This window comes from Myxine glutinosa, chromosome 1, assembly GCF_964187855.1.
Source record: "Myxine glutinosa chromosome 1, kmMyxGlut1.1, whole genome shotgun sequence".
Lineage (NCBI taxonomy): Eukaryota > Metazoa > Chordata > Myxini > Myxiniformes > Myxinidae > Myxine > Myxine glutinosa.
This window is the reverse complement of record NC_136261.1, coordinates 305,022,386-305,048,563: the sequence shown is the minus strand read 5'-3', so window position 1 is coordinate 305,048,563 and position 26,178 is coordinate 305,022,386. Positions and strand designations below refer to the sequence as shown.

The window sequence follows — 26,178 nt, the reverse complement described above, 5'->3', positions numbered from 1 at the left end:
TCACACTGAGGACTAAAGATGATGGTCCGTGCTGCTTCCTGGACTGATGCTCAGCATTTAGAGGATAGAGCACAGAAAAATGCCATGAGGTTTGCATCCCATTGGGGTAGAGCGGAATGAGGGTTGAGGGGAGGTGGAGAATGTAATGGGGGTTGAGAGGATTTCTTCTCCCTAACAGTCGCTTCTGACAGTGAAGAGAAAAGTGCTGCCACTACATTATGTCACCTGCACACTCATGAGTGTTCCAGGAAGTTCCTGCCATTCCCCCACCCCCACCTACAGGTCGCTAGTTGTACAGGATATGTTTAGTCAATTCCTATCCTTTCTGCCTCTGTAACTCTACGTGCATGTGTGCATGATTTGAATGCGACAGCTTTGCTATTGGCATTAGAAACTGGAGAGAGAGAGAGAGAGAGAGAGAGAGGAAGATGAAGAAGAAGAAGAAGAAGAGCAAAACCAATCTGAACGAGGACTAAAAGTGCACATGGCTCTGACAAGGACACAAACCTACCACAGAACTACATGTGAAGGCACTCAATGAAACGCCCAAATACATTAAATCAACAACAACAAAAGCTGTTAAACAAGACAATTCTGGAGCAGGTATCCTCAGCATTAGAAGGCAGTCTTTCCAAGCAGAGATGAGGGTGTCCGGCCATGAAGGAACCTGTAACTAAGCCCAATTTCTATACCTCTTTGCACTTTCAATTATGCTCACAATTTTGTTTTTTTATTGATAAACAAGCATTTCGTATACATCGTTAAATATTTTTCAAAATATCTTTTTTTTTCTTCAAAATCTATTTAGAAAAACGACCAACTTAGGGGTGGATTTTGCTCCATTGGAGAGACATTCGTGTATTTAACTGATCCAATTCAAATTATATACCACAGTGAAATTGTAACTATTGCAGCTGCTGTCAGTCGGTTCAGCAACTTGGCAGTACGTGCAATACTTGTGAAGAGTATTTCGTTACAACTGGATTAATGAGATATATTACACTCAATATATCTCCTATTTGTCGGGTTGTGTAGTTTCTGTAATGACAACCTGAAGAATCCTGCTGTGTGAAATCACAACCACATTCTTCGATTGATGCTTCACTTGCTCCACCAAATAGGACGGCAAGTGTAAAGGGTTCATCAGCTGTGAAATGGAGTGTACTTTTCTAAAAAAAAAAGTAACTCGATAAAGAAATACAGTAACTTTTAAAACCTCATGCTTTTAGCAAATTATCCTTATGGATGTTTTCCGAAGTTAAGTTCTGGGGCCATCGACATTTTGCCTCAGCTTAAAAGTTTGGATCATTGGATCCTCTCCACCTCGTCTTTTTTCAAAATTACAAAATTATCTTTTTTTCCCTCCTCACTCCACACTCACCACTGCAGATGTAATATGTACAACAACAACAACATGCATTTTAAAGGCCATTTTCCCTGCTAGAGCGGGGGTTAGCCTTGCGGTCCCCATGACAATCTTCTCCATTTTGCCCTATTTTCTGCATCTCTCCTTGTTAACCCCCTTGCCCGCATTTCTTCTTCCACCATCTTTAGCCAAGTCTTTCTCGGTCTTCCCCGTCTTCTACTTCCTTCTACATTCATTTCCATCACTCTTCTCAACCAGTCACTTTCATCCTTCCTCAACACATGACCAAACCATCTCAACCTGTTCCTCTTCACAGCATCAATCACAGGCTCCATTCCCATCATTTTTCGCAATTCATCATTTGTCTTCCTCTCTCTCAACGATACTCCGCACATCCGTCGAACCATTCGCATTTCCACCCTTTCCAACCTTCGTTGCTGCTCTACGTTCATTACCCATGTCTCGCTCCCATAAATCATAACACTTCTCACACATGCAGCATACACCTTTCCCTTCAGCTTCAACGACACTCCCCTCATCATCAGCACGCCACTCAGTTCCCGAAACTTCTTCCATGCACATCTCACTCGAGCAACCGTTGCCGAGTCTGATCCACCTTCTCCATTCAGCATGTCTCCGAGGTAGCAAAATGTTTTCACACCTTCCAGCTTCACGCCGTCTCCAAGATCCAACTCAACATTTCCTCCATCTGCAGCTCCCTCTGTGCACACCTTACATTTGAATGTAGCTGCCACACTGGTTAATGACCCTCTCAGACCACTACATTTTTGATGAACCCACTCAGCGCACATTGTACACTGAATTGAGTTCACTCCGACACCCTTCCTACACACAGCACAGGGCCACTTCCCAGTTCTTTCCACCTCACCACATGCTTTACCACTTGCCATCACCTTCGTCTTTCCGATATTCACCTTCAGACCTTTTGTCTCCATACATTCCTTCCACGTGTTCATCTTTTCCTTCAGTCCATCCATACTTTCCGCAATCAACACCAGATCATCTGCATACAACAACTCCCACGGTAAACCCTCCTTTACGTTCTGAGCCAGCACCTCCATCACAGCTACAAATAGTAGTGGACTTAGTACCGACCCCTGATGCACTCCCACCTTCACCTCAAACTCACCACTGTTCCCGTCCTTCATCCTTACAGCTGTGCGCGCTCTTTTGTACATTGCCATTACTATTCTGATCAACCATTCCTCCACTCCTAACTTCCTCAATGCCCATGTCAATACTTTGCGTGGAACCCGATCGAATGCTTTCTCCAGATCAACAAACCCAAGAAACAACTTCTTCCTCTTCTCCATGTACTTCTCCTGCAACTGCCTCACAATGAAAAGCGCGTCTGTCGTTCCTCTTCCTGGCATGAATCCAAACTGCATTTCGTCGATCTTCACTTTCTTCCTTATCCTCCTCTCCAACACCCTTTCCAATACCTTCATTCCATGCTCCAATAACTTTATCGCTCGGTACGAGCCACACTCCAGAGGGTCACCTTTCCCCTTGTATAGAGGGACGAGGGTACTCAGTTCCCAATCCACTGGAATGCGGCCTTCTTTCACCACCAGATTACAGATCTCTGTCATTCTCTTCACACCCCAACTTCCTGCTGCCTTCAACATATCTCCCACAACTCCCGTCGGCCCTCCCGCTTTTCTACCCTTCATTGCTTTTATCGCTTCCTCAACTTCCTTCTCAGTTATCTTCTCTGCCGGTCCTAAAACTGGGTTACTCTCTATGTTGCCATCCCATTCATTCTCTATATTCAACAGCATTTCCATATATCTTTTCCATCTTCCTTTAATTCCATCTGGGTCGACGATTTGTCCCACTTCATCCTTCAAGCAACTCACCCCCATCACATCACACCTCTCTTTCGCTATCTGCTTTGCAATCCTGAATACTGCTTTCTGACCCTCTTCCGAATCCAAGCGTTCTCCGAACATTTTCCTACATGCCTCCTGCGCCTTTGCTACCTCCTTCTTTGCAGCCTTCCTGGCTGCCTTATAACTTTCATGCTCTGCTGTTTCTGCTCCCGTACCCTTCGCCTTCTGCCACTCCTTGAACTTCTTCCTCTTCTCGTCAATCCTCTTTCCAACTTCATCATCCCACCACCATGTTTCCGAGTGCCTCGGTGGTCCTTTTGTCCATCCACATACCTCACCAACGGCTCCCAACAGACTAGCTTTCATTGACATCCAACCACTTTCAAGCTCAACCACATCATCCTCGACCCTACTCAGCCTCTCTTTTAATGCCTCCCTTACTGTCACCTCTTTCAACCTCCACACCTTCATTCTCGGTTGGTACTTCACCCGCCGAGCTCTCCTCGCACCTTTCACCCTTACGTTGCAGACAACCAAGTTGTGCTGTGAAACAGCCTCCTCCCCCGGGATCACCTTTGTGTCCCAGAGGTGCCCCCTATCTCGCCTACGCACCATCAGGTAGTCAACGGTTGTCGTCGACCCACCTGACGTGTATGTAACAAGCTTATTATCCTCTTTCTGGAACTGAGTATTACAAATCAACAAATCAGCTCCATCAGCAAACTCCAAAATCCTTTCACCTTCTCCATTTCTCACACCATATCCGTAACCCCCATGAACTCCCTCAAAACCATCCATACTCCTTCCCACATGTCCATTTAGGTCTCCTCCTACCACAACAACATCCTCATCTTTCACGTTTTCCATCAGCTTATCTATCGCACACCAGAACTTGTCCTTCTCTTCATCGCTTCGACCAACCTGCGGAGCATATCCCGAGATGACATTCACCTAGAGCTTTCCAATCATCATTTTCATCATCATCAACCTATCACTCACTCTAGTCACATTCACCACACTGTCTACAAACTCCTCAGAAAACAGGACACCAACACCATTCACGCCCTCCGGGCACCCTTGCCACACAAACTTGTATTTCTGTCCCTGCCTACCCTTCACCATTCTCACACCACTTCCCTTCCATCTCGTCTCTTGCACACAACATATGTCCACTCTTCTTCTGACCAATACTTCCACCACTTCTCCTGATCTCCCTGTCATTGTCCCTACATTCCATGTCCCAAACCTCAGAAACCGATCTCCACTTCGGGCTGCACCCTGCCCATCTGTACTTGTAATTGTCATGGTTCTCTTTTTGAGGCAATGTTTTTATAGCCGGATGCCCTTCCTGACGCCAACCCTCTTAGTCGCCTCTTACGACACGCAGGGATACGGTGTACCTATTCTTATCCAGGGTACACACTGCAGATGTAATATGTAACAGAGCAATATTAATTAGTCACTATCACATCAGCTTAGTTTATATTATATTGACATTTACCTTCAAGAACAAGGTTAGCTCTTCATTCTAGTTTATATTCGTGCTTGCAATTGATTTGCCGATACTTGCACCTGTCACCGGGCGGGGTACCTATAGAGTATAGACCTTAAAGCAAGATGGTGTTAATGTTAAAAGCAATGCAAGCCATGCAAATTCAGACAGCAAAAGAGGAAGAGACCTTGTAGAGCGTTTCCCAGAACGGCTTCGAGTTCTGGGCTGTACTCGGCTTTTTCTTTCAGCATGTGGAAAAGAAGTTGTGCCTGTGTTACGCTGTTGTTTTTCATCTGCCGCAGCTGTCCTTCCAGTACCTTGACCTGGCCCTCGACCTGTGCAGCCTGAAAACCCTGCAGTGCACAGCCAGGATCACCAGGTTAGAGTGATGACAGCAATGTGTTGTAGAATCTACCGTTTTGAGGATGGGTATTTTTTTATTTGTTCATTGCAAACGGTTTTTGACATGAAGCCACCTTATAACAATCCATGGTTTTAAAAACTTTGTAAACGACATGTCTGTCATTGTATTTATTTTGTGCATAAAAAATAAAAATGTGTATAAAGAGGTGATGATGACGTGATATGGTTGTGCACTACCTGCTTGAAAACTCGGAGGGATTTCATCAATAATGTTCGATTTTCAAAACAAATTTAGGTAATTTTCAATGCCATTTGCAGTTTAAAAACAGAATATCTTCACTTTGTATTTTCTGAAAGAACCTTAAAAACTGAGCTTAAATGTGTTTTCACATCATTCCAACTTTTTGTCATTACTTGGTTGAAGGAGGGCTGTACAGAAACTCATGAGCACAGAAAAAAAAAAAATGCAGGGTGGATACCAGGGATGGGAGAATAAGGGAAATATTTTGGAAGTGTAGGGGAAGAGGTAAATAGGGGAGAGCGTTTTTTGAGTACCGGTATGTAAAATGTCCGATCCGACCTGATGTACCGTACTCTGTTATAGAGAGTCGGTGCTGCCAAAGCAGTTTCTTGGCAAAGGTCATTCTGGCCAGTGTGCCACCCCTCTCCCAGCAGTAGTTAAGGCAGAAATTTGGAATTTGGCCATGCTGCCAGTGATAGCTCACCTACTCTTCGCAAAAGATACCGTGGGATCTTTAACGCCCACCAACTAATACTGGCAGATGGGACGCCAGTTTTACGTCAATCTGAGGGACGCACATTGATGAATCACCCTGTTTGTGAAGCACCGGGATGACCGTTTATAGCTGGGTTGGGATTACAACCCAGGCGAGAAAGTTGAGAGGCAAGTATACGTACCTGTAGGTCATCTTGCCAGCCCACGTAAAATGTATGAGTATAGGGCAGGCATTAAAAGTACAGCACAGGCATTAAAAGTATAGCAAATGATGAGAAAAAAAAAAGATTTGGAGAGGAATTCTGTCATATTGTCGCACCTTGTTAAGAATTGTGGCGAGGAAGTGATTAAGCAGGTAACGGGCCTCCATCAAGTTGCAAGAAGAGATAACTGCCGTCACATCCACTGTACTACCGTATTCTTCCTGCTCACCCATGTAAGGGACAATCTGTCACCAACTCACAGGATACATACCTTTCCAAATGCCCCGTCGGATACTATCAAGATCACCACAATAACAGACTGTTGAAAATACTCACTCACAGCACGAACAATGGCAAAAAAAATTAAAGTAGTTGGTGAAGGAGAAATAATCACTTAGGATACGAAAGGTAGGCAGTGAAAGCTTTAGAAGAGTAAAAATACACTTCCCTATAGTGTGTATATAAAATTACTAACACTTTTTACCCCATCTTTACTGTTTTACCTGTAATCTGTCATTTGTTTGTTCTTTTAAGCGCTCGCTCGGCCAATTTTGGCGGGAAAAGTCACCAGACCTTTGCGCCCAGGCCGTGCACCTCTGGAGATTGGGGTGTAGGGTCACGGAAGGACACTCCGCCCACCGGCCTGAGCCAGCGGCCAATGGTGAGTGAGAGGAGAGGGGCACAATGAGTCAATGGTGACGTGGGTGGCCTGAAGCCATGAAAGGTGGAGTGACAACAGAAGTGGGAGGAGAAGCCTGAATGCCCTAAGGAGGAGCTGGGCACTTCGCTTGCCATGCCCCAGCTGTCCCAGAGCCACACCCTTTCTTTTTCTCTGGACCAGAGGCTGGGAACGCGATAAGCCGTTTCCCTGCAAAAGTGGCTGGGACCATCATAATCATCCAGCAGCGCCCTGCTGGACACCGTACAGTATTTATGTCTTGTCCTTCCCGCTTTATCTCTCTCATGTGGTGTGTCTGACTGGGCCCTAAGACATGTATAAATAAGGCTACGGTTCGTTGTGTGGTTCATGGGCACGAGTATGTGTAGGAGTAAGCGTTTTTTTGCTGTATTGCATTTACTTATTACATACTTGCTTGCCTTCCTCGTGTTCCCTTCCCCATGACCAGTGTTATTTTATTAAGTATACTTGATCTCTGGAGTGAATTCTGGCTGTCCTGTTTGCTTTATTTGGTGGTTTAGAGAGGCCCGTTTAAGGACTAATTGGATGGGGCAAAGAACGCCACATATCCAGACAACGTCGCGCGTCAGACTCACCTGGCCTAATTAGCATCAAGATGTGTGATGCATGCCTGACCAACGTAATGCCGGCCCGATTTGGGAATTTCAATCTGTACGGTATTGCAGCCTTTGACGCATAATCCAGCAGGGTAGACCCCAAAACGGTCAACCATTACGGTCACATTGAGGCAACTCGCCAGATTTGAACTGGCCAAGCGGGGCAACCAGACGACCATAACAATATATAGGTTGAAAGTGCATGTAACTTTGTATCAAAGTGTCGATAGTTCAAAAGTATGTATAAAAAGATGGTTTGAAAGTATGTATAATGGCAGGTCCAAAGTAGGTTGAAGTAGGTAGTCTATGTTCACAAGTTTCAAATGGATATAAACATTGTTTAAAAGTAAGTTATGTAAATTGTACTGATATTTTAAAAAATAACAAAATTGTTGTTATAGCTTTCAACTTTACCTTGGATTCTTCCATCTGCATGATATTTGCCTGACATTCAGATATGCTCTCATTGAGGTAGTCCAGATTGGCAGAGTGTGTCTCCAAGTCTTCATTTAATGCCTGAGTACTTGAGCGATCATCAGGTGAGGTCGAGATCAAGCGGTCACGTCGACGAAGCAGTCGTTCTTTTTTTCGAGTCAGTTCTTCTCTTTGCTGGATATGTAAAATAATTTCATTATTACAAAAAATGGAAGCATAAATTCTTATGATGGTATTCTTACAATCTCCAGTACTAAGCCCAAAAAGACCCTCTGCCACTGACCTTGAGTAGCCTGTTCATATCAGCCTCCATGTTTGTAATCGTGAGGCGCTGCATGACAATATCTGAAACTCGCCGCTCCAGTGATTGCCACTTCAGTCGTGCTGTCCTGGATGAGTAGATGGTCATAGGTTTCCGCATTTGCCAATTCCTGCTAGACACACGCAAGAGGTTAACGGATGTAGATTGGTGGCCAAAGCTTCAATTTATTCACCCAGGATTGAACAAAGGTTAAAAACAATCATGAGTCTGTCAGCAAGGAGGAAATCCACCACCAGAATTTTAGATCCTGCTAGAAAATACGCATTTGGGAGCTAACAAAAGGAAAGTAGCCATGTATATCGACAAATTAAAAAAATAAGATGTCATCCCTCACTTATTTAGAATTTTACACATCCAGGTGAGGCCCCACGCAGTCTTGAGTAAAAAGGACATGGGTGGGGTCAGCCAGCAGCAAATTTCATTGGCCGGGATGATGTAAAATGCCGTAATATTTGGTCAAAGTACTGCGACATGAAAGGTTTTTGAAAGTGCCAATAAGGTGATTTGTGTTCTACAGTGATCAAGTATATAATTCACTGGAAATAAAATAATGATTTTAAAGGTTTTAGGAAATAAAAATTTCGGATGTTTACCGCCATTGATGCAATTCGGAAGTTTACCGCCATTGATGCAACGATGCAAAAAATAAATAACCCAAGCTTAAAACGTTTGCATCGGCAGCAAAGACAGTTAAAATCACAGGATCTGACAATAAATCGAAGCAACTGAAGGCAGAATGAAATGTGTTCGGCCAGGTCATTTTGCTGGCCCTCACACGTAACAGCTCGGAAAAGGTACTTAGCTACTCAATTGATCCTGTTCCTTGGTTGCTTGCCACTGCTGATGGATCCCCAGTGAAGAAAGATAAATCAAAGCTCATGCACCGCTTTGAAAGGACAGTTAAAGTTGACTGAACAGCTTGGTCAAAGACTCGTTTATTGGATAATTTACAGGAATGCCCTCCTGCAAGCACAAATGGCTTTACCAAATACATTTAGAGTTGGTGGAAAATGTGTTTGACCAGCTTCAAAAAGTGCAGTGGACTGATTTTGGGACTGATACGTAAATGCCACTCTCAATCAAGGAAGCTGAGAGATCACGCCGAGGTACATCAAACACCTTCTTGATCAAAGGAACATTGACAAAGATCCTGAGGGACGGGAAGATGTTCATGCCAAATGGGAGCAACAAGTATCATCTGATAAAGCTACTGCTTGAAGAATGGCAGAAAGATAAATATGCTCAGTAGCTTTTCAGCAGAATATTGTTTGGCTGCGAGAAAGTGTGCATCTGTCTGACAAGTCAGATGGCAACGTCACTCAGGCAGCCGAAGTAGAGGAATTATCCTCCATACAAGAGGAAGCAGACACCCGAATGATCATGCACCATCTCCATATTTCCTCACATTCACCACATGAGTCTACTGTCATCATCACAACTATCGGGGACGCCTCTTCGTCGTGGTTGTACCCCCCAAAATCTTCGACGTCGTAATCGGGTGCCAAATCTTCCTCATTCTTCCCTGCTGCCCAGATTTGTCAAAGCAGCTCGGTCACGGTCAGAGTGCCGTTCGGTCCCCATGGACCACCCTTTCCCTCTTGTCTCTGTGTCTTCTCTCTTGTCTATCTCTCTCTAACACCGTCATGGCATTGACTTCGTGAAGGCGGGAGTCCTGGATGTAGGGGATATCTGAGGTGCTCCTGGGATATCGATCGCTTGTCTTCTTTGAGAGAACCGTCTGGGGCTATACAACAACAACAACAACAACAACAACAACAACAACAACAACAAGTCATCATCATCAGATCACCAGATACTGATGTGTTGTTCTTCTTTGCACAGAAAGGAAAATGATGTGGGCTGTTTGATACAGGAGTTGAGAACATTAAGAGACGTCTTTTGGATGTCTAGCATGTTATTGCTGATCTTGGAGCGGAGATGTGTTCAGCACTGAAAGCACTACATGCATTTTCCAGGTGAGACACAACAAGTACATTTATTCAAAAAGAAAGGCTTCTGCCCTTGAAGATGCTAAAGAAGCATCCAGAAAATGTTGCTGCCTTCCTTGAACTGGGAGTCTTGCCTGATGTAGAAGATCATGAATTCAAGATGGAGAGTTTTCACTTGTATCCGGCACAACAGTTATTCAGCTTGGATCATCAGCTAATGCAGGCTTGTTTTCTTATTCAATGTCATATTTAAGCACGCACTGTCAAAGTACTTCCCATTGTATGTGCGTCGCATATATATGACAATAAACTAATTATCATTATTATTGGGCAGTTTCTGCAGAAGTTCACTCCGAAGCCAGGAAATTCTCCCACCATGCAGAGCGTCACTAAGAATGCATATTTGAGGGCAAACTACCTTGATTTGGCGCAAAGAACATCAAACAACTCCAGATATACCAATGCCTTGGGTGGCATATCACATGGGCTTGGGTGGCACATCACATGGGCTTGGGTGGCACATCACATGGGCTTGGGTGGCACATCACATGGGCTTGGGTGGCATGGTGAGACGCTTGAATACAAGTGGACAGAGGGCGATTTGTTGCCAAAGGAGTTGGTGCATTTGCTCATGGATGATCCGATCCATCAACAGATCATGAGGGAGAGGATGCAATAGACCACGAAGAAGACAAGACTCGTGAATTTGTGAACACAGCTGATGTCATCTATAATAGCGAGTAATATTTTTTCAACAAAGTCGATTAATTTGTACATACAAAATGTCGGTTCAATCGATTGTGGTATAGGTTGAGATCTTGAATCATTAAGTTTTGAAAACTGGCTCTTCTGCATATGTTAATGGTGCAAGAATGAGTATTAGATTTAATAGATTTTGACATTTAAGTGGGGAGGAAGAGTTGTGGAATAGGGGAAAGGGTAATCGATTTCACTGTTTTGGTTGATTGTGACCAAACTTTTCAAGGATAATGTAGGCCGCATGTCGAGTGGCACTTCTTTTGAATGTAAATGAAGCCAATGCCATCGGTCCCTTGTAGGTGTTCATAGTCTTTATGAACTTAGTTTGGGGGATTGTGTTGGGTGAGGCACGTGGTGTAGCTGGATGTGTTGAACAAGGTAAGTGTTGCAGGGTTGATGATGCATGACCAGCAGAACAAGTAAACTCTGTTTGGTGAAAGGTTTTGGAATACCTGCGGTTGGGTGGGTTTTCTGCTGGGATGTTGGTCTGTTTTGAGCTCCCAGGCCTTATTCTGCTCAGCCCACCAGGTGCCAAACTTTCCATCTCAAGTGCCTGTCTTGAGACCCGGCCAGAAATTGGCTTTGCGATTCGGCGCAGAGAGGATACCTGCAGGGTAGGAAGCCGATTCATCAAAGCTTGTGTTCTCACTTGCATAAATTAGCACTTGCCATTCTAATGAACAATCTACTTGTACTTCATTAATGGCTTCATATTAACCTCTTGTTTAGGGTGCCCTGCCATAAAAAAAAAAACATCACCAGCCTGAACAGTTTACATTTTGCATCCCACTGATAAGCTGGATCTGCATCCAGACTGGAACTAAATTCGAATCAGCATGTTCTTATCACTTACCCAACTCATTCAACCAAGTTTCGTCATAACTCGTCCACAACTTTATGAGATATCGTGCTATATATCGTTTGGCCCCATTTCTCAATGAAGCCTGGGCAATATCTCAGGCAACTTTTGAGCTAGGAAGCTGATATTTGGACATCACAGTGACCAAGTGATGCGGCTATAAAGGATATTTTTGATTTATTGATTAATTAATTAATCAATTAATTATTTATTGATTAATCAATTAATTCTTTAACTTTTATGATTAATGACTTATTTAATTAATTTTCAAAAAGTTACAGCTTCGGATGAAGCAGTGGTGGTTTAGGTGTGCTATTAGCCAATTTATTTAAAAAATATTTCATGATTATTGTTTATTGATTTTAATTATGCAATTAATTAATCAATTATTATTCTTCACCTTTCCCTCCCAATACAGCCTGGTGTTAGCTTAGTGGTTAGGCTGCCGGCTTGGAATCCTAGGATCCTGGGTTCGAATCCCGGTCGATCGCTGAATTAACGCCAGGGGGGGTTGACTCAGCCTGTCATCCTTCCGAGGTTGGCAAATTGAGTACCAGTTCACTGGTAATTCCCTGTGTGTCGCAAGGGGCGACTAACAGGGTTTGCGGCAGGAAGGGCATCCGACCATAAAACATTGCTTCAAAAAGGGGCCATGGTGCCCAAAAAAGGTCAACCCCTGCTCTGCGGGGAAAAATGGCCTCTAAAGGTGGTTCTTCTTCTCAATGAAGCCTGGTGTTGGCTTAGCGGTTAGGGCGCCGACTTGGGATCCGAGGATCCTGAGTTAGAATCCCAGTCAATCGCTGAATTAACGCCAGGGGGGTTGACTCAGCCTGTGATCCTTCTGAGGTCGGCAAAATTGAGTACCAGTTCACTGGTAATTCCCTGTGTGTCGCAAGAGGCGACTAACAGGTTTGGTGGCAGGAAGGGCATCCGGCCATAAAACATTGCTTCAAAAAGGGGACCACGGTGCCCAAAAAAGGCCAACCTCCGCTCTGCGGGGAAAAATGGCTTCTAAAGGTGGTTCCGATCTCTCAATGGTGAAGAATCACTTTAAATATTCTCATATCCGGATCTTCACCAAAATATAATCAATTCGTTCCTGTCACAAACCCAACCTTTCCACCAAATTCCTTCCTAATCCATCCCACATTTTTTGAAATATCCTGCTCACAGACAGACAAACAGACAGAAAGGCAGAGAGACAGGGGTGAAAACACAAACTCCGTCCACCTTCGGTGGTTTAGATAATAAAGCCTACTCGTTCCACATGTATTATTTCTGTTTTCAGTGCATTTAATGTGACTCGACTCGGATACAATGAATCAAAAACGACGCAGGACTATTTCTTGATCTTACGTGAGCCTCAATTGTGTAAAAACAAACAAACAAAAAAGGTAAGAAAATTCCTTGTAGTCACCTTCCCTCTCAAGTTGCATTTTAAAAAATCCAACAAAACAAAATCCATATGTTTGTGAGTAAATACTCACAAACATATGGATTTTGTTTTGTTGGATTTTAGTCAGAATGAATGAGTAAATGAGAAACAGAATGAGTAAATACTCACAAACATGCATTTTGCTGAGTTTTTTTTGGTTAATTTGATTGGTTCATTTACGTTACGTTTTAAATTACCTAATTGACTTGGTCGATGTTAAAAACCTGATAGAGTAGGGTAAGCAAAAAGTATGTGTCCTTATTTGATGGTTAAATAAATACATTGTTAGGTGGTAGTAGGGAGGTTGGGGGGGGGGGGGGTAACCATAGCCAGAATGTTTTAAGAATAGTATGGATTATGTGCTTGTACAGATTAGATTTGCACATGTACTAGGGACACGTCAGAGGTAAGTTGTAAGTAATATGTGGACTGAAGAGGCAGTTAGCATAGAGCAGTATAGAGCAGCACAAGGCATGGATGGATTGTGTAAACCCTCCTGTCTACAGGTGAGGCAGATGGTGGGCTTGAGGTGCGGGAGAATGGGAAAATTAATGGGCTGCTCTCACGTGGCTTTGAGGTTCCCACAGGCTGCTCACAAGGAGAACCACACACCCTGCAGTATAGTGTGCTTGTAGTGAAACCACAGGACATGGATGGAATGCTTTATCCAAATGCCGCCTTTGCATGATGGCACAGCCAATGAATGGACCAGGGCATGCTGGGGGTCAGACCCAAATGCAAGTATAAGCCTGCGTACGCATGCACAATGCACATAGAGAGACTTCCCTGCCTTCCTCGTCGCTCTAACTTCTTGGCTTTGGCCTTGTTTTTCGTTCACTCCTGCTCGCTGCTAGGGAGTCTTGAGTCCCACAGTCTGTGTCCTGACAACATGCCGGATCATATCCTTTACCTTGGGCCATTGATTCCCAACTCGACCTGTGTAGGATGTGTAGAGTGAGCTGGACATCGGAGCGAAGATTGCCAAAAGCAGTGGTCGTTCAAGCCCTTGTCTGTTTCATCTCCCTCTGTCATGCAAATCAGCATAATGGAACCATTAAAGGGGGAGTAGTTATTTCATTTATTTCGGTATTACATATGTGTGCTCCCTTATTTGTTTGTCTTTTGAGTGCTATGTCTGTCCGTTTATTTATTTATTATTAGCGCCTCCCCTCCAAGTCAATTCGGAATTTATTTAACAAACCATTTTAAATACACGAAGTGTCTTTCCGCCTTTCGATTCCCATGTGCGCGAAAGACGACTCGGTTCGGCTGAATTGACCCACCTTGGAGAAATATGAAATTGTAACAGAGGCTCCCGCTATTAGAGTGTGGATAGGAATATAAGCGCTGTCCGCTTGCAGCAACTTGTGTAAAGATCGTTTGGCTATTTGCGGAGGTCTTAGACCTCTGGCTCAGAAGGTCTATGTCAGCGGACCCTCTGTCTGGTGTGACATATATATATATATATATATATATATATATATATATACACACACATACCTTATATCATATCAATTTCACCTAATTCTTTCCAAGATAGAGAGAAGGGGGAAGGAATTGAGGAAATGAGAAGTGTCCTTTGGGATATGTTGGCATTATCCTCATGACCTTTTTGTACCGAGCTCATAGTGATCTTGTGGATATCCCAAAAACTAAACAGTACCATGGATTCATTTAATGCCGTCTTATGCTTAGTAACCCAACTGAAACAATAGAAAACTGAATAAAGCACAACTAAATGTTTCTTGAGCAGGCTCAACAGGAAGATCCATTTCATAATTACCTCTTCCGTTTTTCTCTTCAACACCAGCTGCTGTTGTCTCTTCTGTGTCTCCAATGTATGTATTTGGTACTGTATGGGTAGAGGAAAATCACTGTAACCTTTGCTGAAACATCAGGTTTCCTGAATCAGATGACACATTTATGATTAAAAAATAAACAAGAGGGAGAATTGCTTTGCAATACATGTCCCCTACTGGTCCCAATGAATGTTCTTGTTCCAAGTTAAAAGGGCATAAATACGTGAAAAAAATGGCGAAACGCCACGAAACTCAAACTTTTCCTGCAACTTATCATAATAAAGCCATGTACCAAGTTTCAGTTGAATATATTTAAGGCTGCAAGAAAAAAAGTGCAGAAAACCACGGGTGGGACGGACGGACGGACGGACAGCAAACCAAAATCCCCTCCTGGGGTAAGGGAACTAATAATTAAGGAGTTTATTTTTTTACATATATATATATATATACAGACTTGGCATTTAATATGGATTATATATTTTTTTCTTGACTTGGGTTTACTTTCTTAACTCAGTATATCAATCTGGCGAGTTTCTTTTACACTTTGGTGATTTATTTGTTAAAAGAACCATGTCACTGATTGTCTATCGCAGCAAGAAGTCAACAACAGGATTATATCACAGGTGGCGTGGCAAAATGTACGGACAGGTGCATTTGATGATTGGCTTCACAGTCGGGTATACAAGGGTTGTTGCGTTCTGTATTAGTGGAAAACAACTGCTGGACATCTCCAAAAGTTATTGCCGCTTCCTCTGGAGATGGTCCGTCAACTCGACAATGCTGTTTGTCATGGAGTGGTGGCTTTACGAAATTACGGCATGAAACAGCGTGCTATTGCTCAGCAGTATGGCATCACTCAAGGTCAGGTGTCAAAGATCCTGAAACGAAATGCTCAGAGGGGTGTCCCTACTCCAATACCGAGGCCAGGACATCCCCGCAGAACCACAAGGAGGGATGATCGCCAGCTGCACCGGTTAGTCCGCAATGGCCATACCAAGTCAGCTAATCGGCTTAGGGCTGAGTGGCAGCAACTGACAAATGTGCCTGTATCCAGAAGGCTAGTCAACCAACGACTGGTTCAAGCAGGCTATCGTGCAAGGCATCCCCTGACAAAGCCACGCCTGACCAGACAACACCGCCAGCGCCGATTGCAGTGGGCCAGAGAGCACCGTCAATGGCAGCCAGGACACTGGAATCACGTGATCTTCAGTGACGAGTCCAGATTTCTGGTCTATCTTCAAGATGGCCGCGTCCGAGTGCGCAGACAAGTGCATGAAGCCTACAACAAAGATTGTATAGTGCCAAGAGTCCAAGCTGGAGGTGGTGGGGTGACCGTTTGGGCTGCTTTTCATGCAGGGGGCAAAACTGACCTGGTTGTTCTGAATGGAAACCTGAACCAGTTCAAGTACAGGGCCATTCTGGAAGAAACATTGCTTCCATTTGCTCGTGCAGCCTTTCGAGGAAACTTTGTCTTCCAAGATGACAATGCACGGCCTCATCGTGCTCGCATGATCCAACACTTTCTTGCTGACCGTGGTGTAGAGCATATGGAGTGGCCTGCCATGTCCCCAGATATGAATCCGATAGAGAACTTGTGGGCAGAATTAACGCGTCAAATCGACCACTTGGACCAGCAGCCGACCTCTGTGCGTGAATTGCAGCAGGCTATTGTCACTGCATGGCAAGCGATTCCTGTCCAAACCTTGGCAAATCTCGTGAACAGCATGCCTCAACATGTACGTGCTCTCCTGAATGCTCGTGGGGGTTAAACGAAGTACTGAACTGTAATTTTACTGTCCGTAATCCCAGTCGTAATTTAACTTTTGTTTTTGTTTAAAAAAAATTTGGCTAATGTGCAAAATAAAGAGATACTTCTAGAAAACGTACAGAAGTTTAACACAGTACTGTCCATGAATTGAGTTCGATATCAATTTACATCACTTTCAAGGATCAATTTATTTGTTTCGAAATGTCAAATGTGGTTTTTGTTTCTTTTAAAGGTCACATTAACAAAATCTAGAATAATTTCAACATAATTCCAATGAACTTTTGGCTCTAAGACATCTTGAAAAGTAAGTTCACCCCCACAAAAAAAATATTCAATATTAAATGCCAAGTCTGTATATATATATATGTGTGTGTTGAAGTTGCCAAATCTGGGAGAGGTCACTAAAAAATATATGTGCATACACAATCCATACATTTTTTTTTTTTTTTATTGCAAATGGTGATCTTAAGCTCATCCAGGAGCATGGAGATATATCATTTGTAGGAAAAATAAGTGAGAAAACATCAAAGGCCTTTCAGACAACTTAAAATGACATCTACACACAATGGACAAATCAATGCAGTATATGGTATTTGAAGTTGCTATCCCAGGTCTGGGTGCATAATTCCCGGTCTCGGTGTGTGAGCTATATTCTGAGGGGAGAATTTCAAACACACCAATTCAAAATATTACTATACATGTAAATTCCTTGATACCATGCTCCTCTCCCATGCTCGTTTCCTAATAACATGCTCTTCTTCCATGCTAGTTTCATAATACCATGCTCCCTGACACCTAATACCTAGCACACAAAGTGAGCATGCCACATATAACCAAATAAGCACCGTGCATCCCTGCAACCTGCCAAACACTACCTCTTGCTTGCGCTGTGCCTTCTTCAGCTGTGCGATCTCCCGATTCCTCCGAGTTTCTGCCACCCGGCTCTTCTCCTGTTCCTCATGAATCTGCCTCATCAGACGTACCTGAAGAACAGAAACAGGATTAAAGTCCTCACCATCACACATTATTGCTGCCACTTTTAAACAATGCATCAAATGATGCACATCAGAGAGTAGACGTGCAGAGCATTAACAGAGAAGGAAGCAAACTAGATATGGAGGTGCACTGCCATTTTGAATGGATGGAGGGAATACTGGGATTGCACTGTCTCGGGAAGTTGATTCCAAAGGTGGGGGGTTAGCGGGTGGTAGAGGAACAAAGTATTAGAGGTGAGCAATACAGTGCCTTCAGAAAGTATTCACACCCCTTGACCTTTTCATATTTCGGCATGTTGCAGCCTGAATTTAATACGAATTAAATTAAGATTTTTTTTGTCACTGATCTGCACATTACACCCCATCATGTCAAAGTGGAATTTTCTTCTTTTTTTTTTTAATTCTGACAAAATAATATCATCGATGATCCACTAGATTCTGAGGATGTGGATCCAGATGACTCGGATGCAGAACTGCCAGATATCCCATATCGGCACTGACAGTGATCAAGATTGACAATGTTCACCAGTGAATGAACTCTGTGCCCATTCATTATATTGAATCCATTACCCAGTATATCTTGCTTGGTGGTAGCTTGTTCATTTGTTAATGTGCATACATTATGTCAGGCTAGTTTCACTCTTAATCATATTCGTAATCTTTATGACCATATGTTACATCAGAGAAACATAAAATATAGAATTGGTACATGAGTTGTTGATGTATTAAATCTCATGAATGTATGCTCGCTGCTTTGCTTTCTTCTATTAATGAGTGCCATTTTTGAACTTGCCATAACTTCGTCACTTTATGTCAGAGAATCATAGTTATGGTATCAAATGTTCGGAATATGGACAGTTTATTTTAATATATGACTTGGAAGAATAAAGTCTTACATATGCATTTCAAACAAAAGTAAATGTAGAAACTTTATCATTTTTGTGATGCGCCAGATATGTGCGCGAGGTGCGGCCATATGTAGTCCAATAACTCACATGAAATATTTCTGAAACGTGATAATATTGATTTCACAAGAACCAACCGAAGCTAAGCTTTCATTTGCATGTATTACTGCTATATGACCACACAAATTACCAAAGTATGAAACATTGAGTATTACATGAATCAAATGCAGGCACGTTTTGAAGGTACCTCGAAATATTGACCCTCGAAAAGTTCATCCCAACTTACGCAATGCTAATGTTTGATTTCATATTCAGGATACTTTAGAGTATCAGAAAAATATAGTGTCAGAGGCTTGGGAAGGTGGTGGGGTGTTGAGGGGAGGGGGAGTGTACACGAGCAGCTATAGTAGCCCATCGCCTACATGGCTAGTGTAGTAGCAATGGATAAATATGATAAGTGTAAAGTCATGTTGAATAGATCATGTTCACGCATCATAATGAGCATTAACGCTCTTGATACAAATCACGAATTTCACCTTAACATTTTTCATTTCACGGATATCTTGCTGCAGTTTCTTGAGCTGTTGAACATTCTGTGATTGGTTGGACAGGAGACGAGCATGCTGCTTTTGAGCAAGTTGGAGCTTCTGGACCTCCCGTTGCATGGCCTGGAGCCGCCGTTCGTATTCGCGTACACGGTTATCGCGATCTTTGCTGTGGGACTCTTCTGAACCTAGAAGAGTGAAATGCGGGTGAGTATTGACTCCAATATCCAAATTGAAGAGTGAAAATCCACCAATGTATGGATTCCATTCAACGTGAAACGTACCCAGGTTTTGCAGCACGCGGTCACGTTCCAGCTGTGTAACTTGGATCTTATTCTGCAGCAGGAGCACCTTTTCCTCGTATTGCCGCTTGAGGTTATGCAGACTACGCTGGCTGTTCTCCAGCTCATCAATGAGCTTCTGCTTGATGGCAATTTCACATGTGAGATTTGCCAAGTCAGCCTGGTAGTTTTCTGTCAGATTGGGCAACCAGAACACCACACATTGAGTGAACTTGCTTAAAACAGCAAATAGTATAAGGTGTATAATTTAGAAGATAAGAAGCTCAAAGGCAAGGTAAACAAATCAAAAAAAGAGGAACACAATGCATGAAAGTTAGTATGCTTTCAGGGAATGGCATCTTGCAGATGGAATATAATGTAGAGACATAATGTTTTGTTAATTGTAAACAGTAACTGCAGTAGGAAATAACATCCGCCCATGTTCGGTGGCGGAGGTAATAATTTTCTGAACGAGGAGAGTTCGGGGTGAATTCCAGTAAAGAGGCTTAAACTTGAGTTCATGTATTATTGATGGGTGCATGTATTATTCATACAACAGTGCAAGCAATGAAACTACCCAGCATTATTCCAATGATGTCACATTTCTTCCAGCGCAAATATCACTTGCCAGTCTGCTAGTGACGTGGATCTCATCTAATCGCTCCAGCATCTTAAGGAGCTGCATATGAGCAAGTGTGTTATTGGTATGAGGATATCCCAAAAATAAAATTGCAATGATAAAATATGTATGTGTAGGGTGATTAAATCACCAGCTTGTGATGTTGTCATTTTTGATAATCTCTGGCTTTAGTTCCCAGATCCTTTACTAATCACAAAACTGGAATCAGTATGGCCGAGTGTGAGCAACGTGATCCAATGCCAAATGCTGTTTTTTTTATTACCTCTGATTTTCTCTGGGCAGTTCATATTCAAATGTTGACAATTCACCCTCATCTTTAAAGAATTGCATGATCAAGATATACTACTTACCCTAAATCATTGAAGAAGAACCAGCATTTAGTATGTTTTCAAAAAACTTAGGAAGACCAATCACCTTGCTGGATTTCTGTGTCAGTTTTTATGAAAGTGAAATATCATTTTTTTCAACATTGTTCCAAAAGAAAGGAAGAAAATAAAATTGAGGGTATTTTTTAATTCATGATATATCGTTAAAAATGCAGGAATTAATCTGAGTCTTAAAAAAAAAAGACAGCAACATTTAACCCTTTAAAATGGAACATTTGTTTTTCTCTTCAACTGGGTAGCCAAAGGTTATGATTTTTCATCTAAAAAAAGTGCCTTGGCGAGCCAAATGGGTCACCATTCAATCACCCAGAAACTCTATCCCTTCCTTGCTTGGACAAGACTGCAGCTGAATGAAAGAGCCCAGCTGAGAGGAAGACAGTGGGGATGGGACAGGTGTGACTTTATGGTTGTTTATGCAAGAGGGAAGTGGGCAGGGTGCTCTTTGCAAACAAGGAGATTTTTATGTCTTCTTGACATGCAGCTGTGGAAGAAAATACAGTGTTTGAGCAACAGGACAACATTTATGAGTGAGTTCTTGCTTGAAAGAATCAAAGTTATTTCCACGTATGGTTCCATGAAAGTTATGCCCACTTATATGCAGACAAAACTATCCCCCAAGTTGATCGTAGGGTTAACTCCATTGAACTTCCTTTTTAGATGTTGTACCACAACCATTCTGCACACTGGATTTTCCTGTTTCAGGGTGGATATTAAGCTGGGGACCCATCTGCTACCATCGATAAGCTGCGTTTCTCTCTGCTAGAATTAGCTGGTGGATGTTAAAGATCTGACGGTGTCTTTCCATGAAGAGTTGGCGATTATTGCTCGCACTTTGAACAAATTCCAAATTCATGCCCTATGACGTACAAGGGTACTGCATGAACTGGCTCAGTGATGTCCTTCATAAATGTTAAACCTCAGTCAGGTGCCGCATTTACTTGGAATGGTAGTCCTGCTGATAGTGTGTACCTTGTGGAGCACAGAACCTTGCTGTTTAATTGAAGAATGATGTTGTTATGACAGCAAATATAAACCGACAGATTCGTTTCAAATTATAAACTAGAATTGCACTCTTAGACGTCACCACGTCGACTCGTATGCCTCCACCTACATTAGTACATAATTATACATTCTTGTACCAAGTTTGATTTACATATCTTCAGCTGTTCTTAAGATTCACATTCTTACCTGACATGAACTCTGACTCTGACCTTTGATGCCAAAATCTAATCAATTAATCTCTGCATCATCTATAATAATAAAAGGCAGTGTGTGTGTGTGTGTGTGTGTGTGTGTGTGTGTGTGTGTGTGTGCGCGCGTCTCCTCCATAACTCCAGAACCACGAAACCTAGCGGCCCCAAACTTTGCACGCATTCTTCTCAAGATCCAAGAGAGGGCATGAATGAAAACTGGGTGTTTGGGTGTGTTTAACCATCCTGTTTGAAGATGATCAACGAGGTGCTCATACCAAAAAAAAATCATAAAAATCGTTACCAAAATGGCGGTCTGCCATCTTGGTAAGGCCCCTGTGACATCACTGGGTTCTTAAGCCACCATTTTGTTTCAGCATATTGAGATTGTTCATTCACTAACAGGGAACGCAAGATTGGTTCAGACCGTCATGAGACAGGTTTCCTGCATCAGTCCTGCAGTTACATGTGGATATTTGGAAAGATAAAGGTGTCCAGAAAAGAACAAAGTAAATCTTGTGTTTGTAAGGTTTGTATATTTTTGATGTATTAATGTTTAAAAATATGGCCTATAGGTCAATGGTCTCGGATTGGTCTTGGATAGTTGCTGGGCCATGGCGTTTTCGCCGAATAAAGTTGTCTAAATGAAGGTTTTGGTTAAAGTTATGGATATTACTGTATGCCTGAGGTTACAAGCTTTTGGATTATGTTAGGATTGTGCATGGATTGTTTATAAATTGGGAAGTATGACTTTGTGAAGGAATTCCTTTGGAGAAAATGCACTTTTTGCTTTGAGCGGACTCACAGGTTTATTTTAACTTCAATTTGCTTTCTGTTTTCAGTTTTGTTGGTCGCTGGAGTGGTGGAACACTCGACTACAACACATTTGGTGAAAATGATCAATTTCGACTAACTTCCAAAGTTTAAGAGAGTCGTATTTACTCCAACCGTTTACCCGCATACTGTGAATTCGTCACTAACCTCAAGCTGAACATCTTAAGAGAGTCACAGATACTGCCGTTGTTTACCCGTGCCTCTATGAATTTCTTCACTAACCCAAAGCCACATAATACCTTAAGTATTTAGCGTGGGAAATGATGGTGATCATCATCATTTTTCCTTCAATGCTTCAAGTGGCCTCACAGGTATATTTTAACTTCAATTTGATTTCTGTTTTCCATTTTGGTGGTCGCAGTAGTGGTGGCACACTTGACTAAAACATAATTAGTGGAAATCCAAAGAATTTTGACTAACTTACAACCTTTAATGATTTGATGTAGCATTCAGTAGGCATTCAGTAGGCACATCACATTCTCTCTTTTTGTAATTGTTATTGCGATGGCTCCAAATCGTCTTCAGGACCTCACAGACTCATTTTAACTCCGATTCAATTTATGTTTTCGGTTTTCATAGCAGCTGAGGTCTATAAAGGCCCTGGTAAAACAAAATCTTGTGAGAATCGGTTCAGTTTTCACTACAGTATCGCAACATGTAGTGAGGCTTCACTCTCCCCTCCTCCTTTCTCCTTCCCTCTCTCTCCCCCCTCTCCCATTTACTCCCCTCCCCTCTCTCTTTCCCTCACCCACACTCCCATTCTCACACCACTACTCACTCCAGGAGTGTACAGTATAGCAACATGTGGTGAGGATTCGCTCACCACCCCTTCTTTCTCCCTCCACTCCTTTCCCCTCCCTCCCCTTCTTCCATACCCTCCCTCCTTCCCCCTCCATTCTCCCCTACCATGTCCCCTCCCCACCTTCCCCCAATCCCCTTCCCTTCCACACCCCCCATCCCCCTTTCCCTCCCCTCACTCACTACTCACCCCACCACTTCCATTCCCTTACCTCCCCTACTCTCTCTCCTCCTCCCCCCCCCCCCCCCCCCCCCCCCTCTTCATATTCCTGGCACAAAGCAAATGCGTTGCCCATCAACGCCATGTACTTTTGCTATTAATATATAATTTACCAAGTTTGATCAAAATCCCATCACTGATTCACAATTTAGCTCGGTAACAGAATTTTTACCTAATGTGACCTCTGACATTTGACCTCTTGACTCGATAATCTAATCAGTTAATCTTTACAACATTACACATACTTGTACCAAGTTTGACATGGATCCCTTCAGTCGTTCTTAGGTTATCACGGTACTGAAAACCTATCATGGATGGATGGATGCACGGACGGACGGCTAGCTAGTCGGACAACCTGAAAACATAATGTCTCAGGCGACTTAGTCGGCGGAGGCATGAAAATGGACTAAGGAAGATTTTAGGGTGGGCATTGTGGAAGCTTGTGCATAACGTGGTGAGTTGACGTCAAGTGATACTGGTAGTGTCGGGTGATCCATGAAAGGATAGCAGTTTTTTCTTCTCTGTGAGTTGATGACCAGTGATTGTGAGTATCATATATCACATTGCATATACAGATAATCCTGTTGATATAATATTGTGCAGTACATTTTTGGACATAACAATGAAAGTTTGGTGCTTTGCTAAGCCGGTACCTTATTGGTTCAATATTATTTGAAGGTACAGTTACGATCAGCCGGTATGTTGCCATGCTTTCAAACCGCTTTTTACAACACCTATTGAAGACGGACCGTCCAACAATTTATAGTCAGGCCGATATAATCGAACCCAGAATAGACTGCTCAAGTGTATGTTTCTGCACCACCCTATCAAGACTATCTTCATTATGAAACTTTAGAAGATGGTGCAATTTGTCACATGTTTCCCGAGAAGCACCAACATGGAATGACTATTTTCTATTGGGAGACACAAAGAGTTAAGTCTTAACGCAAAAGCCACAAATTCTAATGGAATCGAGGACAAAAGTTGTGCGCTTGTACACCTCAAGACTAGGACACGTGTCAAATACTGAATACTTTTCATCCGTTTGCTTTACCCTTGTTTTTATCTAACCTTCCCTTAGCCCCTTACCTGGAGTGCCTTTATGCCTTATCTGGGGGTGATTTACATTAAAAGACCTATATTTTAGCGGTATGTGGCTTCCGATGAAACATAATAATCATGAGTAGGCATGAGAGTTTCACGGTAAGATATTTTCCACAATGCTCGGCAGTAAATGGATCATCACTATAAAAAAAATTTTTTTTTTTTTTTTTACTGCAGGATTAAAATAGTTTAAAGTGATAAGTAGTGGAAATCAGAGCCCGCTGCTCACCCATATTCCGTCTATAGCCTTCTTCTTCCCTCTCCAAAACACAATGGCCTTTTCCTTTGTCGTTTGTTTTCATCTGAGCCCTTTGATACCTGATTCAAGCTTATGAGTTGGAAGAAAAATCACAGGAAACAGCATTGCACCAAACACCTGATACATACCCTTCTCATCAAGCTCAGAGTCAGAATCATCTGAACTTTCACTGACGTCGCTCTCCTCGTCCTCCTCATCCTCTTCTTCGTCCTCCATCTTGCCCCTTTCGCCATTCTCCCGCACTTCCGCATCGTCTTCTTTCTCTCCTTCTGCATCCTCTCTTCTCTCCATGCTGAGGTGACCGAGAAAAACACAGAAAAATACATAAATATGCAAGATATATAACTGACACTAAGAAATGAGAACAACAAAACCATGGCACATTCTAAACACAAGACCCAGTAATATCTCTCAACCACAATGGCACGTGTAGCGAATAAATATCATTTATTTACTGCAGCTGCTTTGCACCTCGAATCAGTGTGCACCTTTAACCCTGTGAAGTTGTCAGGTTTGTGCTGTTTCTGATATGCTGCTAAAACATAGCAAATCCGCAATGGACCAGTTGACCATTAGCCCAAGTGGAACCATCACAGTGTGCTCCGATTCGCTGATTTTTTGAAGGAATCCTTTTAGTGGGTTAAACCAACCCTTTTAAACTATCTCTTGTTTGAATGTTTTCAAGTCGGGTTTTCCAGAGCAAAATACATATTTTTCAGAATAAAATGACACATTTCTAAGGTATATTGGAATAAAACAAAATTGGATTACAGATGTGATGATGCTCAACTGGCAAGCTCTTTCATTGAAATACAGCAACATTTTAAAAGACAAAAAAGTTGTTCAAAGCAGAAGAAACTTTTATTGCATGGAAAAAAGAACGGTTTTTACTGTATTACAAAAAGAAACCTGTCCTTTAGGAAAAAAACATTTCACATCAAATTAAATTTAAATTATACAAACTATTTTTTTGTATACTTCGTCTTGGCTCATGCAAGAGCCAACACATAGAACATATAAGGAAGGGAGCGGAAAGAGAGAAGGAGAGGTAGAGGGAGACGGAGACAGGGACGGAGACGGAGACGGAGAGGGAGAGGGAGAGAGAGAAAGAGAAAGAGAGAGAGAAAGAGAGAGAGAGAGAAAGAGAGAGAGAAAGAGAGAGAGAGAGTGAGAGAGAGAGAGGGGGGGGGGGAGGGGGAGGAAGCACAACAACAGTAGGGAACAGGGACATTGGGAGATCAGTGGAAGAGAGGGCTGGGGAGGGGTACATGCAACGGGATAAACAAGATGGACACGACAGGGAATTTCAGGAAAGAAAACAGAAAATTTGAAGGAGGTGAGTTTGATGGGGATTCACGGGGGTAGAAAAGATCAAGGTTTTGGATG

General features: G+C 42.6%; 1 protein-coding gene across 9 annotated transcripts in view; it reads right to left on the bottom strand.

Annotated features, from left to right (window-relative positions):
* KIF21A (kinesin family member 21A) overlaps positions 1-26,178 on the bottom strand; it is a 255,299-nt gene that overhangs the window by 118,143 nt on the left and 110,978 nt on the right. For 6 of the 9 annotated variants that reach the window (XR_013621375.1, XR_013621377.1, XR_013621376.1 and 3 more), the window contains exons 13-22: positions 24,921-25,084; positions 19,365-19,553; positions 19,072-19,268; positions 17,511-17,618; positions 14,852-14,920; positions 11,227-11,381; positions 8,028-8,178; positions 7,724-7,918; positions 6,130-6,234; positions 4,899-5,064 (exon numbers count right to left, since the gene is read on the bottom strand). Coding sequence is in view for 5 of the 9 variants with exons in the window: in XM_078768210.1 (XP_078624336.1) it covers positions 4,899-5,064; positions 6,130-6,234; positions 7,724-7,918; positions 8,028-8,178; positions 11,227-11,381; positions 14,852-14,920; positions 17,511-17,618; positions 19,072-19,268; positions 19,365-19,553; positions 24,921-25,084 (1,499 nt within the window). In the remaining 4 variants the exon portion in view is untranslated. The remainder of the gene's footprint in view (positions 1-4,898; positions 5,065-6,129; positions 6,235-7,723; positions 7,919-8,027; positions 8,179-11,226; positions 11,382-14,851; positions 14,921-17,510; positions 17,619-19,071; positions 19,269-19,364; positions 19,554-24,920; positions 25,085-26,178) is intronic. The other 3 variants (XR_013621378.1, XM_078768215.1, XM_078768222.1) reach the window with 1 other exon arrangement.